At 52.2% G+C, this 18,703-nt stretch overlaps 1 protein-coding gene across 1 annotated transcript; it reads right to left on the bottom strand.

The window, feature by feature from the left end:
• Positions 1-310: 310 nt before the first annotated feature.
• Positions 311-949, bottom strand: LOC135505682 (octapeptide-repeat protein T2-like). Its single transcript, XM_064924725.1, has one exon. The coding sequence runs from the start codon at positions 947-949 to the stop codon at positions 311-313; it is 639 nt and encodes a 212-aa protein (XP_064780797.1).
• Positions 950-18,703: the final 17,754 nt, after the last annotated feature.

Genomic DNA, 18,703 nt, shown 5'->3' with positions numbered 1-18,703 from the left:
AACCACCTTTTTCCCTATATAGTGCACTACGTTAGACCAGGGCCCAATGGTACACTATTCCCTATGTAGTGCACTACCTTAGACCCGGGCCCTAGTGAATAGGGTGCCATTTGAAGAGCCATCCAGACAGGGTTACCGAGCTGATAGGTAATCCCTGTCTCAACCCTCCTACAGAATATAAACATCAGACTGTTGTGGTTTTAGACATGATTCATAACATGGTTCACAAATTGGCAAGAAAAACTGTCCATTCTCTGTTGTGTCAAGTATGACACGGAGAGTTGTGTTTCTTTATCTCTCTATGGGATAACTACGTATCTGTGCTCTGACGCTCTGACGCTCTGACTCTCTGACGCCCTGACGCTCTGACGGTCTGACCCTCTGACCCTCTGACCCTCTGACCCTCTGACGCTCTGACGCCCTGATTCTCTGACCCTCTGACGCCCTGACGCCCTGACTCTCTGACGCTCTGACTCTCTGACGCTCTGACGCTCTGACTCTCTGACGCTCTGACTCTCTGACGCTCTGACTCTCTGACTCTCTGACTCTCTGACTCTCTGACTCTCTGACGCTCTGACTCTCTGACGCTCTGACCCTCTGACCCTCTGACGCTCTGACCCTCTGACTCTCTGACGCTCTGACCCTCTGACCCTCTGACCCTCTGACGCTCTGACTCTCTGACCCTCTGACGCTCTGACTCTCTGACGCTCTGACTCTCTGACTCTCTGACGCCTTGACGCTCTGACTCTCTGACGCTCTGACTCTCTGAAGCTCTGACTCTCTGAAGCTCTGACTCTCTGACGCTCTGACTCTCTGACGCTCTGACTCTCTGACTCTCTGACGCTCTGACGCTCTGAACCTCTGAACCTCGGAACCTCTGACGTACACTATCTGAGGTGACGTTGTTTGTGACACTATCCTGAACTCTGTTTACACACAATGGCTCCATCCTGGGTTGGACCACACACACCCTCTCTGGTTCAGTTTTTGAGTCAATATTATGTGACATTCTGTGGCCAACCAAGTCAACAGATGATTAAATGATTATCTAAAAATCAATACTGTTACTACCTGTTTGGTTTGATCTATGACAAAGATATAACATGTGCTGACATTCTCCAAGGCCTCAAAACATGAGGAGGACCAGGTAGGGGTTAGGAGGCCCAGGTAGGGGTGAGGAGGACCAGGTAGGGGTGAGGAGGACCAGGTAGGGGTGAGGAGGACCAGGTAGGGGTTAGGAGGACCAGGTAGGGGTGAAGAGGACCCGGTAGGGGTTAGGAGGACCAGGTAGGGGTGAGGAGGGCATGGTAAGGGGTGAGGAGGACAAGGAGGGGGTGAGGAGGACCAGGTAGGGGTGAGGAGGGCATGGTAAGGGGTGAGGAGGTCCAGGTAGGGGTGAGGAGGACCAGGTAGGGGTGAGAAGGACCAGGTAGGGGTGAGAAGGACCAGGTAGGGGTGAGAAGGACCAGGTAGGGGTGAGGAGGACCAGGTAGGGGTGAGGAGGACCACGTAGGAGGTGAAGAGGACCAGGTAGGGGTGAGGAGGAGGACCAGGTAGGAGGTGAGGGAGGAGGACCAGGTAGGGGTGAGGAGGAGGACCAGGTAGGGGTGAGGAGGAGGACCAGGTAGGGGTGAGGAGGAGGACCAGGTAGGTGTGAGGAGGACCAGGTAGGTGTGAAGAGGAGGTCCAGGTAGGGGTGAGGAGGAGGTCCAGGTAGGAGGTGAGGAGGAGGACCAGGTCGGGGTGAGGAGGAGGACCAGGTAGGGGTGAAGAGGAGGACCATGTAGGGGTGAAGAGGACCAGGTCGGGGTGAGGAGGACCAGGTAGGGGTGAAGAGGAGGACCATGTAGGGGTGAAGAGGACCAGGTCGGGGTGAGGAGGACCAGGTAGGGGTGAAGAGGACCAGGTAGGAGTGAGGAGGACCAGGTAGGGGTGAGGAGGACCAGGTAGGGGTGAAGAGGACCAGGTAGGGGTGAGGAGGACCAGGTAGTGGTGAGGAGGACCAGGTAGGGGTGAAGAGGACCAGGTAGGGGTGAGGAGGAGGTCCAGGTAGGGGTCAAGAGGAGGTCCAGGTAGGGGGTGAGGAGGAGGACCATGTAGGAGGTGAGGAGGACCAGGTAGGGGTGAGGAGGAGGACCAGGTAGGGATGAGGAGGACCAGGTAAGGGGTGAAGAGGACAAGGTAGGGGTTAAGAGGACAAGGTAGGGGTGAAGAGGACCAGGTAGGGGTGAGGAGGACCAGGTAGGGGTGAAGAGGACCAGGTAGGGGTGAAGAGGACCAGGTAGGGGTGAGGAGGACCAGGTAGTGGTGAGGAGGACCAGGTAGGGGTGAAGAGGACCAGGTAGGGGTGAGGAGGAGGTCCAGGTAGGGGTCAAGAGGAGGTCCAGGTAGGGGTGAGGAGGAGGACCATGTAGGAGGTGAGGAGGACCAGGTAGGGGTGAGGAGGAGGACCAGGTAGGGATGAGGAGGACCAGGTAAGGGGTGAAGAGGACAAGGTAGGGGTGAAGAGGACCAGGTAGGGGAGAAGAGGACCAGGTAGGGGTGAGGAAGACCATGTAGGGGTGAGGAGGACCACGTAGGGGTGAGGAGGAGGACCAGGTAGGGGTGAGGAGGACCAGGTAGGGGTGAGGAGGACCAGGTAGGGGTGAGGAGGACCAGGTAGGGGTGTAGAGGACCAGGTAGGGGTGAGGAAGACCAGGTAGGGGTGAGGAGGACCAGGTCGGGGAGAGGAGGAGGACCAGGTAGGGGTGAGGAGGACCAGGTAGGGGTGAAGAGGAGGACCAGGTAGGAGGTGAAGAGGACCAGGTAGGGGTGAAGAGGAGGACCAGGTAGGAGGTGAGTAGGAGGACCAGGTAGGGGTGAAGAGGAGGACCAGGTAGGGGTGAGGAGGAGGACCAGGTAGGGGTGAGGAGGAGGACCAGGTAGGGGTGAGGAGGAGGACCAGGTAGGAGGTGAGGAGGAGGACCAGGTAGGGGTGAGGAGGAGGACCAGGTAGGGGTCAAGAGGAGGTCCAGGTAGGGGTGAGGAGGAGGACCATGTAGGAGGTGAGGAGGACCAGGTAGGGGTGAGGAGGAGGACCAGGTAGGGATGAGGAGGACCAGGTAAGGGGTGAAGAGGACAAGGTAGGGGTGAAGAGGACCAGGTAGGGGTGAAGAGGACCAGGTAGGGGTGAGGAAGACCATGTAGGGGTGAGGAGGACCACGTAGGGGTGAGGAGGAGGACCAGGTAGGGGTGAGGAGGACCAGGTAGGGGTGAGGAGGACCAGGTAGGGGTGAGGAGGACCAGGTAGGGGTGTAGAGGACCAGGTAGGGGTGAGGAAGACCAGGTAGGGGTGAGGAGGACCAGGTCGGGGAGAGGAGGAGGACCAGGTAGGGGTGAGGAGGACCAGGTAGGGGTGAAGAGGAGGACCAGCTAGGAGGTGAAGAGGACCAGGTAGGGGTGAAGAGGAGGACCAGGTAGGAGGTGAGTAGGAGGACCAGGTAGGGGTGAAGAGGAGGACCAGGTAGGGGTGAGGAGGACCAGTTAGGGGTGAGGAGGAGGACCAGGTAGGGGTGAGGAGGAGGACCAGGTAGGGGTGAGGAGGAGGACCAGGTAGGAGGTGAGGAGGAGGACCAGGTAGGGGTGAGGAGGAGGACCAGGTAGGGGTCAAGAGGAGGTCCAGGTAGGGGTGAGGAGGAGGACCATGTAGGAGGTGAGGAGGACCAGGTAGGGGTGAGGAGGAGGACCAGGTAGGGATGAGGAGGACCAGGTAAGGGGTGAAGAGGACAAGGTAGGGGTGAAGAGGACCAGGTAGGGGTGAAGAGGACCAGGTAGGGGTGAGGAGGACCAGGTAGGGGTGAGGAGGACCACGTAGGGGTGAGGAGGAGGACCAGGTAGGGGTGAGGAGGACCAGGTAGGGGTGAGGAGGACCAGGTAGGGGTGAGGAGGACCAGGTAGGGGTGTAGAGGACCAGGTAGGGGTGAGGAAGACCAGGTAGGGGTGAGGAGGACCAGGTCGGGGAGAGGAGGAGGACCAGGTAGGGGTGAGGAGGACCAGGTAGGGGTGAAGAGGAGGACCAGGTAGGAGGTGAAGAGGACCAGGTAGGGGTGAAGAGGAGGACCAGGTAGGAGGTGAGTAGGAGGACCAGGTAGGGGTGAAGAGGAGGACCAGGTAGGGGTGAGGAGGACCAGTTAGGGGTGAGGAGGAGGACCAGGTAGGGGTGAGGAGGAGGACCAGGTAGGGGTGAGGAGGAGGACCAGGTAGGGGTGAGGAGGAGGACCAGGTAGGAGGTGAGGAGGAGGACCAGGTAGGGGTGAGGAGGAGGACCAGGTAGGGGTGAGGAGGACCAGGTAGGGGTGAGGAGGACCAGGTAGGAGGTGAAGAGGAGGACCAGGTAGGAGGTGAAGAGGACCAGGTAGGGGTGAAGAGGAGGACCAGGTAGGAGGTGAGTAGGAGGACCAGGTAGGGGTGAAGAGGAGGACCAGGTAGGGGTGAGGAGGACCAGTTAGGGGTGAGGAGGAGGACCAGGTAGGGGTGAGGAGGAGGACCAGGTAGGGGTGAGGAGGAGGACCAGGTAGGGGTGAGGAGGAGGACCAGGTAGGGGTGAGGAGGAGGACCAGGTAGGGGTGAGGAGGAGGACCAGGTAGGAGGTGAGGAGGAGGACCAGGTAGGGGTGAGGAGGAGGACCAGGTAGGGGTGAGGAGGAGGACCAGGTAGGGGTGAGGAGGAGGACCAGGTAGGGGTGAGGAGGAGGACCAGGTAGGGGTGAGGAGGAGGACCAGGTAGGGGTGAAGAGGACAAGGTAGGGGTGAAGAGCACCAGGTAGGGGTGAGGAAGACCACGTAGGGGTGAGGAGGACCACGTAGGGGTGAGGAGGAGGACCAGGTAGGGGTGAGGAGAAGGACCAGGTAGGGGGTGAGGAGGACAATGTAGGGGTGTAGAGGACCAGGTAGGGGTGAGGAAGACCAGGTAGGGGTGAGGAGGACCAGGTCGGGGAGAGGAGGAGGACCAGGTAGGGTTGAAGAGGAGGACCAGGTAGGAGGTGAAGAGGACCAGGTAGGGGTGAAGAGGAGGACCAGGTAGGAGGTGAGTAGGAGGACCAGGTAGGGGTAAAGAGGAGGACCAGGTAGTGGTGAAGAGGACCAGGTAGGGGTGAGGAGGACCAGGTAGGGGTGAGGAGGACCAGGTAGGGGTGAGGAGGAGAACCAGGTAGGGGTGAGGAGGAGGACCAGGTAGGGGTGAAGAGGACCAGGTAGGGGTGAGGAGGAGGACCAGGTAGGAGGTGAGGAGGAGGACCAGGTAGGGGTGAAGAGGACCAGGTAGGAGGTGAGGAGGAGGACCAGGTAGGGGTGAAGAGGACCAGGTCGGGGTGAGGAGGACCAGGTAGTGGTGAAGAGGACCAGGTCGGGGTGAGGAGGACCAGGTAGGGGTGAGGAGGACCAGGTAGGGGTGAGGAGGAGGACCAGGTAGGTGTGAAGAGGACCAGGTAGGGGTGAGGAGGAGGACCAGGTAGGAGGTGAGGAGGAGGACCAGGTAGGGGGAGAGGAGGAGGACCAGGTAGGGGTGAAGAGGACCAGGTAGGGGTGAGGAGGAGGTCCAGGTAGGGGTGAGAATGAGGTCCAGGTAGGAGGTGAGGAGGAGGACCAGGTAGGGGTGAGGAGGACCATGTAGGTGTGAAGAGGAGGTCCAGGTAGGGGTGAGGAGGACCACTTAGGAGGTGAAGAGGACCAGGTAGGGGTGGGGAGGACTACGTAGGAGGTGAAGAGGACCAGGTAGGGGTGAGGAGGACCAGGTAGGGGTGAAGAGGACCAGTTAGGGGTGAGGATGAGGTCCAGGTAGGGGTGAGGAGGAGGACCAGGTAGGGGTGAGGATGAGGACCAGGTAGGGGTGAAGAGCACCAGTTAGGGGTGAGGAGGAGGTCCAGGTCGGGGTGAGGAGGAGGACCAGTTAGGGGTGAGGAGGAGGACCAGGTAGGGGTGAGGAGGAGGACCAGGTAGGGGTGAGGAGGACGAGGTAGGTGTGAAGAGGAGGTCCAGGTAGGGGTGAGGAGGAGGTCCAGGTAGGAGGTGAGGAGGAGGACCAGGTAGGGTTAAGGAGGAGGACCAGGTAGGGTTAAGGAGGAGGACCAGGTAGGGGTGAGGAGGAGGACCAGGTAGGGGTGAAGAGGACCAGGTAGGGGTGAGGAGGAGGACCAGGTAGGAGGTGAGGAGGAGGACCAGGTAGGGGTGAAGTGGACCAGGTAGGGGTGAGGAGGACCAGGTAGGGGTGAGGAGGACCAGGTAGGGGTGAGGAGGACCAGGTAGGGGTGAAGAGGACCAGGTAGGGGTGAGGAGGACCAGGTAGGGGTGAGGAGGACCAGGTAGGGGTGAAGAGGACCAGTTAGGGGTGAGGAGGAGGTCCAGGTAGGGGTGAGGAGGAGGTCCAGGTAGGGGTGTTTAGGAGGACCAGGTAGGGGTCAAGAGGAGGACCAGGTAGGGGTGAGGAGGAGGACCATGTAGGAGGTGAGGAGGACCAGGTAGGAGTGAGGAGGAGGACCAGGTAGGGATGAGGAGGACCAGGTAGGGGTGAAGAGGACAAGGTAGGGGTGAAGAGGACCAGGTAGGGGTGAGGAAGACCACGTAGGGGTGAGGAGGACCAGGTAGGGGTGAGGAGGAGGACCAGGTAGGGGTGAGGAGGAGGACCAGGTAGGGGTGTAGAGGACCAGGTAGGGGTGAGGAAGACCAGGTAGGGGTGAGGAGGACCAGGTCGGGGAGAGGAGGAGGACAAGGTAGGGGTGAGGAGGACCAGGTAGGGGTGTGGAGGAGGACCAGGTAGGGTTGAGGAGGACCAGGTAGCGTTGAGGAGGACCAGGTAGGGGTGAAGAGGACCAGGTAGGGGTGAGGAGGACCAGGTAGGGGTGAGGAGGACCAGGTAGGGGGTGAAGAGGACCAGGTAGGGGTGAGGAGGACCAGGTAGGGGTGAGGAGGACCAGGTAGGGGTGAAGAGGACCAGTTAGGGGTGAGGAGGAGGTCCAGGTAGGGGTGAGGAGGAGGTCCAGGTAGGGGTGTTTAGGAGGACCAGGTAGGGGTCAAGAGGAGGACCAGGTAGGGGTGAGGAGGAGGACCATGTAGGAGGTGAGGAGGACCAGGTAGGAGTGAGGAGGACAAGGTAGGGGTGAAGAGGACCAGGTAGGGGTGAGGAAGACCACGTAGGGGTGAGGAGGACCAGGTAGGGGTGAGGAGGACCAGGTAGGGGTGAGGAGGAGGACCAGGTAGGGGTGAGGAGGAGGACCAGGTAGGGGTGTAGAGGACCAGGTAGGGGTGAGGAAGACCAGGTACGGGTGAGGAGGACCAGGTCGGGGAGAGGAGGAGGACAAGGTAGGGGTGAGGAGGACCAGGTAGGGGTGTGGAGGAGGACCAGGTAGGGTTGAGGAGGACCAGGTAGCGGTGAGGAGGACCAGGTAGGGGTGAGGAGGACCAGGTAGGGGTGAGGAGGACCAGGTAGGGGTGAAGAGGACCAGGTAGGGGTGAGGAGGAGGACCAGGTAGGGGTGAGGAGGAGGACCAGGTAGGGGTGAGGAGGAGGACCAGGTTGGGGTGAGGAGGACCAGGTTGGGGTGAGGAGGACCAGGGTGGGGTGAGGAGGAAGACCTGGTAGGGGTGACGTGGACCAGGGTGGGGTTGAGGACCAAAATCCGTGACTGGTGTTTCCATCACGAGGCCCATTATTCTCCCCAGGCCCTCATATTTGCCAGATAATGATCAACACAGGCGACATGTTGGCAACAAGTCATGATGTATTATCGGAGATTCAATATGATCCATCAAGTTGATCCATCAGCATCACACACACAATGTCCCAAGTGTCAAGTTGTTTGTCGGAGAGAGCGTCACACACACACACACACACACACACACACACACACACACACACACACACACAATATCCGATGTGTCAAGTTGTTTGTCGGAGAGAGCATCACACACACAGACATTGAACATCAACCACACGTCAGCGATGTTATTACACCAGCCAGCTCACCAATCAGAATGCATCCGGAGAGAGAGGTCCAGCCAATCACTGACTGGATAAATATCCTCCCTGGGTTCACATGGGGTCATGGATGGGATTCCATTCTGTTCTGGTGCACCAGTAATATCAACAACATGTTGCATCATGTCTGATGTCGTCTGCTCTTTCCCGTTGTACTGGTTTTAAATGTGTCCGGTTTACACCTGTCTGACGTCTGACAGAAAGGCTAAGAACAGCCGTATAGCAGCAGAGCTTTGTGACAGTGGTATTTTCTCATGTGCTGCATTTCCTTTCCCTTTACGACAGAAGAAATCAGGGTTGGGTTAGGAGAATAACTTGGAAAATGTCATTCAATAGCCTGCTAATACACTACTTTCTTTAATTTTTTTGTTGTTGCAAATATTAAATATAAGAAACAGAGAAACCAAAAAGCAAAGTTATTTCAACCATCTAATAATTAATTGTATTTCAATTTGCTCTGTAGAATCTAATTATAAATACAACAAAACTATGACATTTCCTCAGCGTATTCAAAGATCAGAAGAGATTTTAGCAGTCATTCATTATTAGTAATACGAGGAGTTTTTTAGGATTCATTTTTAGTACATAATGATTTTTTAATTTATTTAGGCTAATTATTAAAGATTCTGCACCGCTGTTGGTCGATAATAACAATAACAATAACATGTACATTACATCCAGCTGTTTAGCTGGCCTTGTGACGTTGTTGTTGGATGTACATTACATCCAGCTGTTTAGCTGGCCTAGGGACGTTGTTGTTGGATGTACATTACATCCAGCTGTTTAGCTGGCCTAGGGACGTTGTTGTTGGATTACATTACATCCAGCTGTTTAGCTGGCCTAGGGACGTTGTTGTTGGATTACATTACATCCAGCTGTTTAGCTGGCCTAGGGACGTTGTTGTTGGATGTACATTACATCCAGCTGTTTAGCTGGCCTAGGGACGTTGTTGTTGGATGTACATTACATCCAGCTGTTTAGCTGGCCTTGTGACGTTGTTGCTGGATGTACATTACATCCAGCTGTTTAGCTGGCCTTGTGACGTTGTTGTTGGATGTACATTACATCCAGCTGTTTAGCTGGCCTTGTGACGTTGTTGTTGGATTACATTACATCCAGCTGTTTAGCTGTAAACTTTTCATTACTATATGTCAGGGCAAAGCTTTTGAATGTTTTTATTTGCGTCAGACGCTATGCTTTTTATATAAACTACTGTGGTTAAAACATTTTTTAGAAGGCTGCGCCACAAGTCCATGTTCACATTGCAAGCTGTGAAATGGAGGCCATCAGCTATGCTGTGTCAGGAAATGGAGGCCCTCAGCCATGCTGTGTCAGGAAATGGAGGCCCTCAGCCATGCTGTGTCAGGAAATGGAGGCCCTCAGCCATGCTGTGTCAGGAAATGGAGGCCCTCAGCCATGCTGTGTCAGGAAATGGAGGCCCTCAGCCATGCTGTGTCAGGAAATGGAGGCCCTCAGCCATGCTGTGTCAGGAAATGGAGGCCCTCAGCCATGCTGTGTAAGGAAATGGAGGCCCTCAGCCATGCTGTGTCAGGAAATGGAGGCCCTCAGCTATGCTGTGTCAGGAATGGAGGCCCTCAGCCATGCTGTGTCAGGAAATGGAGGCCCTCAGCTATGCTGTGTCAGGAAATGGAGGCCCTCAGCCATGCTGTGTCAGGAAATGGAGGCCCTCAGCCATGCTGTGTCAGGAAATGGAGGCCCTCAGCCATGCTGTGTCAGGAAATGGAGGCCATCAGCCATGCTGTGTCAGGAAATGGAGGCCATCAGCCATGCTGTGTAAGGAATGGAGGCCCTCAGCCATGCTGTGTAAGGAAATGGAGGCCCTCAGCCATGCTGTGTCAGGAAATGGAGGCCATCAGCTATGCTGTGTCAGGAAATGGAGGCCCTCAGCCATGCTGTGTAAGGAATGGAGGCCCTCAGCCATGCTGTGTAAGGAAATGGAGGCCCTCAGCCATGCTGTGTCAGGAAATGGAGGCCATCAGCTATGCTGTGTCAGGAAATGGAGGCCCTCAGCCATGCTGTGTCAGGAAATGGAGGCCCTCAGCCATGCTGTGTCAGGAAATGGAGGCCATCAGCCATGCTGTGTCAGGAAATGGAGGCCCTCAGCCATGCTGTGTCAGGAAATGGAGGCCCTCAGCCATGCTGTGTCAGGAAATGGAGGCCATCAGCTATGCTGTGTCAGGAAATGGAGGCCATCAGCCATGCTGTGTCAGGAAATGGAGGCCCTCAGCCATGCTGTGTAAAGTACTTATGTAAATATACATTAAAATACTACTTTAACCTAACTCCTAACTCCTAACCCTAACCCTTCAACCTAACTCCTAACTCCTAACCCTTTAACCTAACTCCTAACTCCTAACCCTAACCCTTCAACCTAACTCCTAACTCCTAACCTTAACCCTTTAACCTAACTCCTAACTCCTAACTCCTAACTCCTAACCCTTTAACCTAACTCCTAACTATAACCTTAAACCTTAACTCCTAGCCAGTGGTGTAAAGGACTTAAGTAAATATACATTAAAATACTACTTAAGTCGTTTTTTTATTAATTTTTGACTACTTTTACTTCACTACGTTCCTAAAGAAAATAATGTACTTTTTACTCCATATATTTTCCCTGCTACTCAAAAGCACTCGTTACATTTTGAATGGTTAGCAGGACAGAATAATTGTCTAATTCAGACACTTATCAAGAGAACATCCCTGGACATCTCTACTGCCTCTGATCTGGATCATGTCTGAGTGTTGGAGTCCCTGGCTATCAGTAAATTATGTCTGAGTGTTGGAGTCCCTGGCTATCAGTAAATTATATCTGAGTGTTGGAGTCCCTGGCTATCAGTAAATGATGTCGGAGTGTTGGAGTCCCTGGCTATCAGTAAATTATATCTGAGTGTTGGAGTCCCTGGCTATCAGTAAATGATGTCTGAGTGTTGGAGCCCCTGGCTATCAGTAAATTAAAAAATCTAAGAAAATGGTGGCGTCTGGTACCACTTTTTCTCCCCAATTCCTTGATATCCAATTGGTAGTTACAGTCTTGTCCCATCGCTGCAACTCCAGTACGGACTCGGGAGAGGCGAAGGTTGAGAACCAGGCGTCCTCTGAAACACGACCCTGCCAAGCCATGTTTCATGACACACCGCTCACTTAACCCGGTAGCCAACCCGCACCAATGTGTCGAGGAAACACTGTCCAACTGGCGAACCGTGTCAGCGTCCGGCCCACCACAGGAGTTTCTAGAGCGCGATTGGACAAGGACATCCCGGCCGGCCAAACCCTCCCTAACCGGGACACCCTGGGCCAATTGTACGCCGCCCCATGGGTTTCCTGGTCATGGCCGGCTGCGACACAGTCCGGGATCGAACCCGGATCTGTAGTGACGCCTCTAGTACGGTGATGCTGCGCCATTCAGGAGGCCTTTTGGTACTTAAATATTTTTAAAACCAAAAATACTTTTAATCAAGTTGTATTTTACTGGGTGACTTTCACTTTTCTACCATGTTCTATATACTTTTATTCAAGTATGACAACTGGGTACTTTTTCCACCACTGATTCTGTGCAGGCAATCTCAATCGCACTCCACAATGTCCTTTCCCACCTGGATAAATGATACACCTATGTGAGAATGCTGTTCATTGACTACAGCTCAGCGTTCAACTCCATAGTGCCCTCTAAGCTCATCACTAAGCTAAGGACCCTGGGACTAAACACCTCCCTCTGCAACTGGATCCTGGACTTCCTGACTCCGCAACAGGTGGTGAGGGTAGGTAACAACACATCTGCCACGCTGATCCTCAACACAGGGGCCCCTCAGGGGTGCGTGCTTAGTCCCCTCCTGTACTCCCTGTTCACCCACGACTGCTTGGCCAAACACAACTTCAACACCATCATTAAGTTTGTTGACGAAACAACAGTGGTAGGCCTGATCACCGACAACGATAAGACAGCCTACAGGGAGGAGGTCAGAGACCTGGCTGTGTGGTGCCAGGACAACAACCTCAACATGGGCAAGACAAAGGAGATGATCATGGACGACAGGAAAAGGAGGACCGAACAGGCCCCCATTACATGGATGGGCCTGTAGTGGAGCGGGTCGAGAGTTTCAAGTTCCTTGGTGTCCACATCACCAACAAACTATCATGGCTTTTAAGAATTCATGGACCACATGGAAAACTAAAGGCATAGAAACCAGAAATGACTTGGTAATAGGAAAAACATTTATTTCCTTGACAGAATTAAAAAGCCATTTTGGATATTTTCAAATAAAAGTTTTATATATCACAACATTTCCATTTGAAATAATTAGGACATTAGAGCAATCTGGAGGGACTCTTATTTGAGAGGATTTTCATATTTTATTTATTTTAACTAGACAGTTAAGAACAGATTCTTATTTTCAATGACAGCCTGGGAACTGTCTGTTCAGGAGCAGAACAACAGATTTGACCTTGTCAGCTCAGGGATTCGATCTTGCAACCTTTCGGTTACTAGACCAACACTCTAAACGCTAGGTTACCTGCTGCTACCTGATAGGTAAGATATATTAAACCTTGTAGAGATTCAAATGTCAATCTCTTAGAATAAAAAAACTATTGGAACCAATACTTTTTTTAAACTGATGGAATCTTAGAACTAACGAGATTACTGTTAGCGAAAATGTACGCTTATTACAGCATAAATTAATTTATAGTATGAATATAGAGAATATAGAATATACTAGAATGTATTATACAAGAGACATAATTCACAAATTCTACAGCACAGAATCATGTCTGAAGTGTAAAACTAGTAATGACTCTATAATCCATACATGCCTTATGGGCAGAGTTAGAAAGTTGGCTGTCAGAAGTATTAAATCAAATCAAATCATATTTTATTTGCCCTGAAAACAATAGACTAGACTTTACCATGAAATGCTTACTTACAGGGGGTACCGGTACAGAGTCAATGTGGAGGCTTTATACAGGGGGTACCGGTACAGAGTCAATGTGGAGACTATATACAGGGGGTACCGGTACAGAGTCAATGTGGAGGCTTTATACAGGGGGTACCGGTACAGAGTCAATGTGGAGGCTATATACAGGGGGTACCGGTACAGAGTCAATGTGGAGACTATATACAGGGGGTACCGGTACAGAGTCAATGTGGAGGCTATATACAGGGGGTACCGGTACAGAGTCAATGTGGAGGCTATATACAGGGGGTACCGGTACAGAGTCAATGTGGAGGCTATATACAGGGGGTACCGGTACAGAGTCAATGTGGAGGCTATATACAGGGGGTACCGGTACAGAGTCAATGTGGAGGCTATATACAGGGGGTACCGGTACAGAGTCTATGTGGAGGCTATTTCCAGGGGGTACCGGTACAGAGTCAATGTGGAGGCTATATACAGGGGGTACCGGTACAGAGTCAATGTGGAGGCTATATACAGGGGGTACCGGTACAGAGTCAATGTGGAGGCTATATACAGGGGGTACCGGTACAGAGTCAATGTGGAGGCTATTTCCAGGGGGTACCGGTACAGAGTCAATGTGGAGGTTATATACAGGGTATTACGGTACAGAGTCAATGTGGAGACAATATACAGGGGGTACCGGTAGAGAGTCAATGTGGAGTCTATATACAGGGGGTTACGGTACAGAGTCAATGTGGAGGCTATATACAGGGGGTTACGGTACAGAGTCAATGTGGAGGCTTTATACAGGGGGTTACGGTACAGAGTCAATGTGGAGGCTATTTCCAGGGGGTATCGGTACAGAGTCAATGTGGAGGCTATATACAGGGGGTCCCAGTACAGAGTGAATGTGGAGGCTTTATACAGGGGGTATCGGTACAGAGTCAATGTGGAGTCTATATACAGGGGGTACTGGTACAGAGTCAATGTGGAGGCTATATACAGGGGGTACCGGTACAGAGTCAATGTGGAGGCTATATACAGGGGGTACCGGTACAGAGTCAATGTGGAGGCTATATACAGGGGGTACCGGTACAGAGTCAATGTGGAGGCTATATACAGGGGGTACCGGTACAGAGTCAATGTGGAGGCTATATACAGGGGGTACCGGTACAGAGTCAATGTGGAGGCTATATACAGGGGGTACCGGTACAGAGTCAATGTGGAGGCTATATACAGGGGGTACCGGTACAGAGTCAATGTGGAGGCTATATACAGGGGGTACCGGTACAGAGTCAATGTGGAGGCTATATACAGGGGTACCGGTACAGAGTCAATGTGGAGGCTATTTCCAGGGGGTACCGGTACAGAGTCAATGTGGAGACTATATACAGGGGGTACCGGTACAGAGTCAATGTGGAGGCTATATACAGGGGGTACCGGTACAGAGTCAATGTGGAGGCTATATACAGGGGGTACCGGTACAGAGTCAATGTGGAGGCTATTTCCAGGGGGTACCGGTACAGAGTCAATGTGGAGGTTATATACAGGGTATTACGGTACAGAGTCAATGTGGAGACAATATACAGGGGGTACCGGTAGAGAGTCAATGTGGAGACAATATACAGGGGGTACCGGTACAGAGTCAATGTGGAGTCTATATACAGGGGGTTACGGTACAGAGTCAATGTGGAGGCTATATACAGGGGTTACGGTACAGAGTCAATGTGGAGGCTTTATACAGGGAGTTACGGTACAGAGTCAATGTGGAGGCTTTATACAGGGGGTATCGGTACAGAGTCAATGTGGAGGCTATATACAGGGGGGTCCCAGTACAGAGTGAATGTGGAGGCTTTATACAGGGGGTATCGGTACAGAGTCAATGTGGAGTCTATATACAGGGGGTACCAGTACAGAGTCAATGTGGAGGCTATATACAGGGGTACCGGTACCGAGTCAATGTGGAGTCTATAAACAGGGGGTACCAGTACAGAGTCAATGTGGAGGTGTGCAGACGAGTTGAGGTAATCTGTACATGTAGGTGGGGGTGAAGTGACTACGCATTGGTAACAAACAAACAGCGAGTAGCAGCAGTGTATAAAATGGAGTCAATGTAAATTGTCCGGTGGCGATTTTATGAATTGTCCAGCAGTCTTATGGCTTGGGGGTAGAAGCTGTTGAGGAGCCTTTGGTCCTCGACTTGGTGCTCCGGTACCACTTGCGGTGCGGTAGCAGAGAAAACAGTCTATAGGTTTTAATTTATCTCAAGACATTTGAGGGTGCCAGATAGGTGCTTTTCCTCATAAATCATCTTTAAAAAAACAACCAATCCTCCGTCGTTAACACAACGGAAAGGTCAAATGCTTTATTATCTAAATGTTGAAAGTGCTTGGATGACGGAGAGAAACAAAATGGCGCCGCTTGAGGCCATGTGGTGGAGAGTGATGCGGGCGCTGGAGATGGGCGTGTTCAGCAGGTGTGTCTGGACAGGTGTGATGTCGTTGATGTTTGTTATGATGCTGTGGTTTGTATGTGTACGTTTCAGTATTGTTAATAAAATACAAAATTAAATAATTAAAATAAAATAAAAATGTGATTGGTAAGAGAAAAAATATATAGTGATGGTTGTTGTTATAGAAACGAAGAAAGATAGAACAGTTCTGTGAAGGATTAGTAGCAAAAGGGAACAACAAATAATGATACTATGATCAATCACTGAGGCCTGTTAGCCGCCAAGCTAACACAACAGTGTGCTACACTCGTTTGGCTATTTCACTAGAAATAAGAGATTTTTTTGGACAGTGTATTTTTATTTTTTATTTTTTTTGCAATCGTTTTGTGCACTGAGGTAAACAAAATGGCGGATGTCACAGCAGATTTAGTCACAGGCTAAAAACGTCCACAAGAGGGCAGCAAAGACGACAGAAAAAGCCACGGAGGACAAGCTCCACAGGCTCGTAGGGTAAAGAGGAGCAATGCTTGGTCAGTTAACGAGCAAAATGAAGGAAGTGGATTGTCTTAAAAAAGATTAAGATCATTTGGAGACAGTGGAAGACTTACATCTACAGGACTTTGCCAAGCTGTACGGGTCCATTTAGCTCAGTTGGTAGAGCATGGCACTTGCAGCACCAGGGTTGTGGGTTTGATTCTCACTGGGGACCAGTACAACAAAAATATATATATAATTAAAATGTATGTACTCACCGCTGTAGGCTGCTCTGGATAAGAGCGTCTGCTAAATTATGTAAAATATGGACAGTTTAAAAATGTACGAGCTCGCTTACCTGAAGACGAAAAGAATACAGATGAACTGACCAGGTTCAACCCTAAATCGGCAAGTATCAACAAGCCTGTTACTGGATGGAGCTCAGTGGCTTCCTCCATCAGCTCCTCGGGTTCAGAGCTCAGTGGCTTCCTCCATCAGCTCCTCGGGTTCAGAGCTCAGTGGCTTCCTCCATCAGCTCCTCGGGTTCAGAGCTCAGTGGCTTCCTCCATCAGCTCCTCGGGTTCAGAGCTCAGTGGCGTCCTCCATCAGCTCCTCGGGTTCAGAGCTCAGTGGCTTCCTCCATCAGCTCCTCGGGTTCAGAGCTCAGTGGCTTCCTCCATCAGCTCCTCGGGTTCAGAGCTCAGTGGCTTCCTCCATCAGCTCCTCGGGTTCAGAGCGCAGTGGCTTCCTCCATCAGCTCCTCGGGTTCAGAGCTCAGTGGCTTCCTCCATCAGCTCCTCGGGTTCAGAGCTCAGTGGCTTCCTCCATCAGCTCCTCGGGTTCAGAGCTCAGTGGCTTCCTCCATCAGCTCCTCGGGTTCAGAGCTCAGTGGCTTCCTCCATCAGCTCCTCGGGTTCAGAGCTCAGTGGCTTCCTCCATCAGCTCCTCGGGTTCAGAGCTCAGTGGCTTCCTCCATCAGCTCCTCGGGTTCAGAGCTCAGTGGCTTCCTCCATCAGCTCCTCGGGTTCAGAGCTCAGTGGCTTCCTCCATCAGCTCCTCGGGTTCAGAGCTCAGTGGCTTCCTCCATCAGCTCCTCGGGTTCAGAGCTCAGTGGCTTCCTCCATCAGCTCCTCGGGTTCAGAGCTCAGTGGCTTCCTCCATCAGCTCCTCGGGTTCAGAGCTCAGTGGCTTCCTCCATCAGCTCCTCGGGTTCAGAGCTCAGTGGCTTCCTCCATCAGCTCCTCGGGTTCAGAGCTCAGTGGCTTCCTCCATCAGCTCCTCGGGTTCAGAGCTCAGTGGCGTCCTCCATCAGCTCCTCGGGTTCGGGTTCTAAAAGAAGAGGCAGAACACAAAGCATCTTGAAAGAAGAAGCTTTAGAACTTGAAGGCTAAGAAGGAGCAACTGGCTCTCCATCCCACCTCCACACCTCCCCCTCTCTCTCTCTCTTTCTCTCCCGGTCTTTCTTTCTCTCTGTCCTAGTCTTTCTCCCCCCCGTGTCTTGGTTCCAGTGGCACAACTGACAGAACTCCAGCACACTTTTCGGACAAGGGAAGATGAGGAAGAGGAAGGGTATGAGGAGTGTGCATGTGTATGTGTGCATGCATGCATGCGCGTGTGTGTGTGTGTGTGCGAGTGTGCGAGTGTGTGTGAGAGTGTGAGAGTGTGTGTGCGTGTGCGTGCCACAAGGGTGCGTTCTGAGCCCTCTCCTGTACTCCCTGTTCACCCACGACTGCGTGGCCACGCACGCCTCCAACTCAATCATCAAGTTTGCGGACGACACAACAGTGGTAGGCTTGATTACCAACAACGACGAGACGGCCTACAGGGAGGAGGTGAGGGCCCTCGGAGTGTGGTGTCAGGAAAATAACCTCACACTCAACGTCAACAAAACTAAGGAGATGATTGTGGACTTCGGGAAACAGCAGAGGGAACACCCCCCTATCCACATCGACGGAACAGTAGTGGAGAGGGTAGAAAGTTTTAAGTTCCTCGGTGTACACATCACAGACAAACTGAATTGGTCCACCCACACAGACAGCATCGTGAAGAAGGCGCAGCAGCGCCTCTTCAACCTCAGGAGGCTGAAGAAATTCGGCTTGTCACCAAAAGCACTCACAAACTTCTACAGATGCACAATCGAGAGCATCCTGGTGGGCTGTATCATCGCCTGGTACGGCAACTGCTCCGCCCACAACCGTAAGGCTCTCAGAGGGTAGTGAGGTCTGCACAACGCATCACCGGGGCAAACTACCTGCCCTCCAGGACATCTACACCACCCGATGTTACAGGAAGGCCATAAAGATCATCAAGGACAACAACCACCCGAGCCACTGCCTGTTCACCCCGCTATCATCCAGAAGGCGAGGTCAGTACAGGTGCATCAAAGCTGGGACCGAGAGACTGAAAAACAGCTTCTATCTCAAGGCCATCAGACTGTTAAACAGCTTCTATCTCAAGGCCATCAGACTGTTAAACAGCCACCACTAACATTGAGTGGCTGCTGCCAACACACTGACTCAACTCCAGCCACTTTAATAATAAAAATTGATGTAATAAATGTATCACTAGTCACTTTAAACAATGCCACTTAATATAATGTTTACATACCCTACATTATTCATCTAATATGTATACGTATATACTGTACTCTATATCATCTACTGCATCCTTATGTAATACATGTATCACTAGCCACTTTAAACAATGCTACCTAATATAATGTTTACATACTCTACATTACTCATCTCATATGTATATACTGTACTCGATACCATCTACTCCATCTTGCCTATGCCGTTCTGTACCATCACTCATTCATATATCTTTATGTACATATTCTTTATCCCCTTACACTG

This window comes from Oncorhynchus masou, chromosome 19, assembly GCF_036934945.1.
Source record: "Oncorhynchus masou masou isolate Uvic2021 chromosome 19, UVic_Omas_1.1, whole genome shotgun sequence".
Taxonomy (NCBI): domain Eukaryota; kingdom Metazoa; phylum Chordata; class Actinopteri; order Salmoniformes; family Salmonidae; genus Oncorhynchus; species Oncorhynchus masou.
Note: the sequence above shows the minus strand (reverse complement) of the source record. Positions and strands in the feature narration are given on the sequence as shown.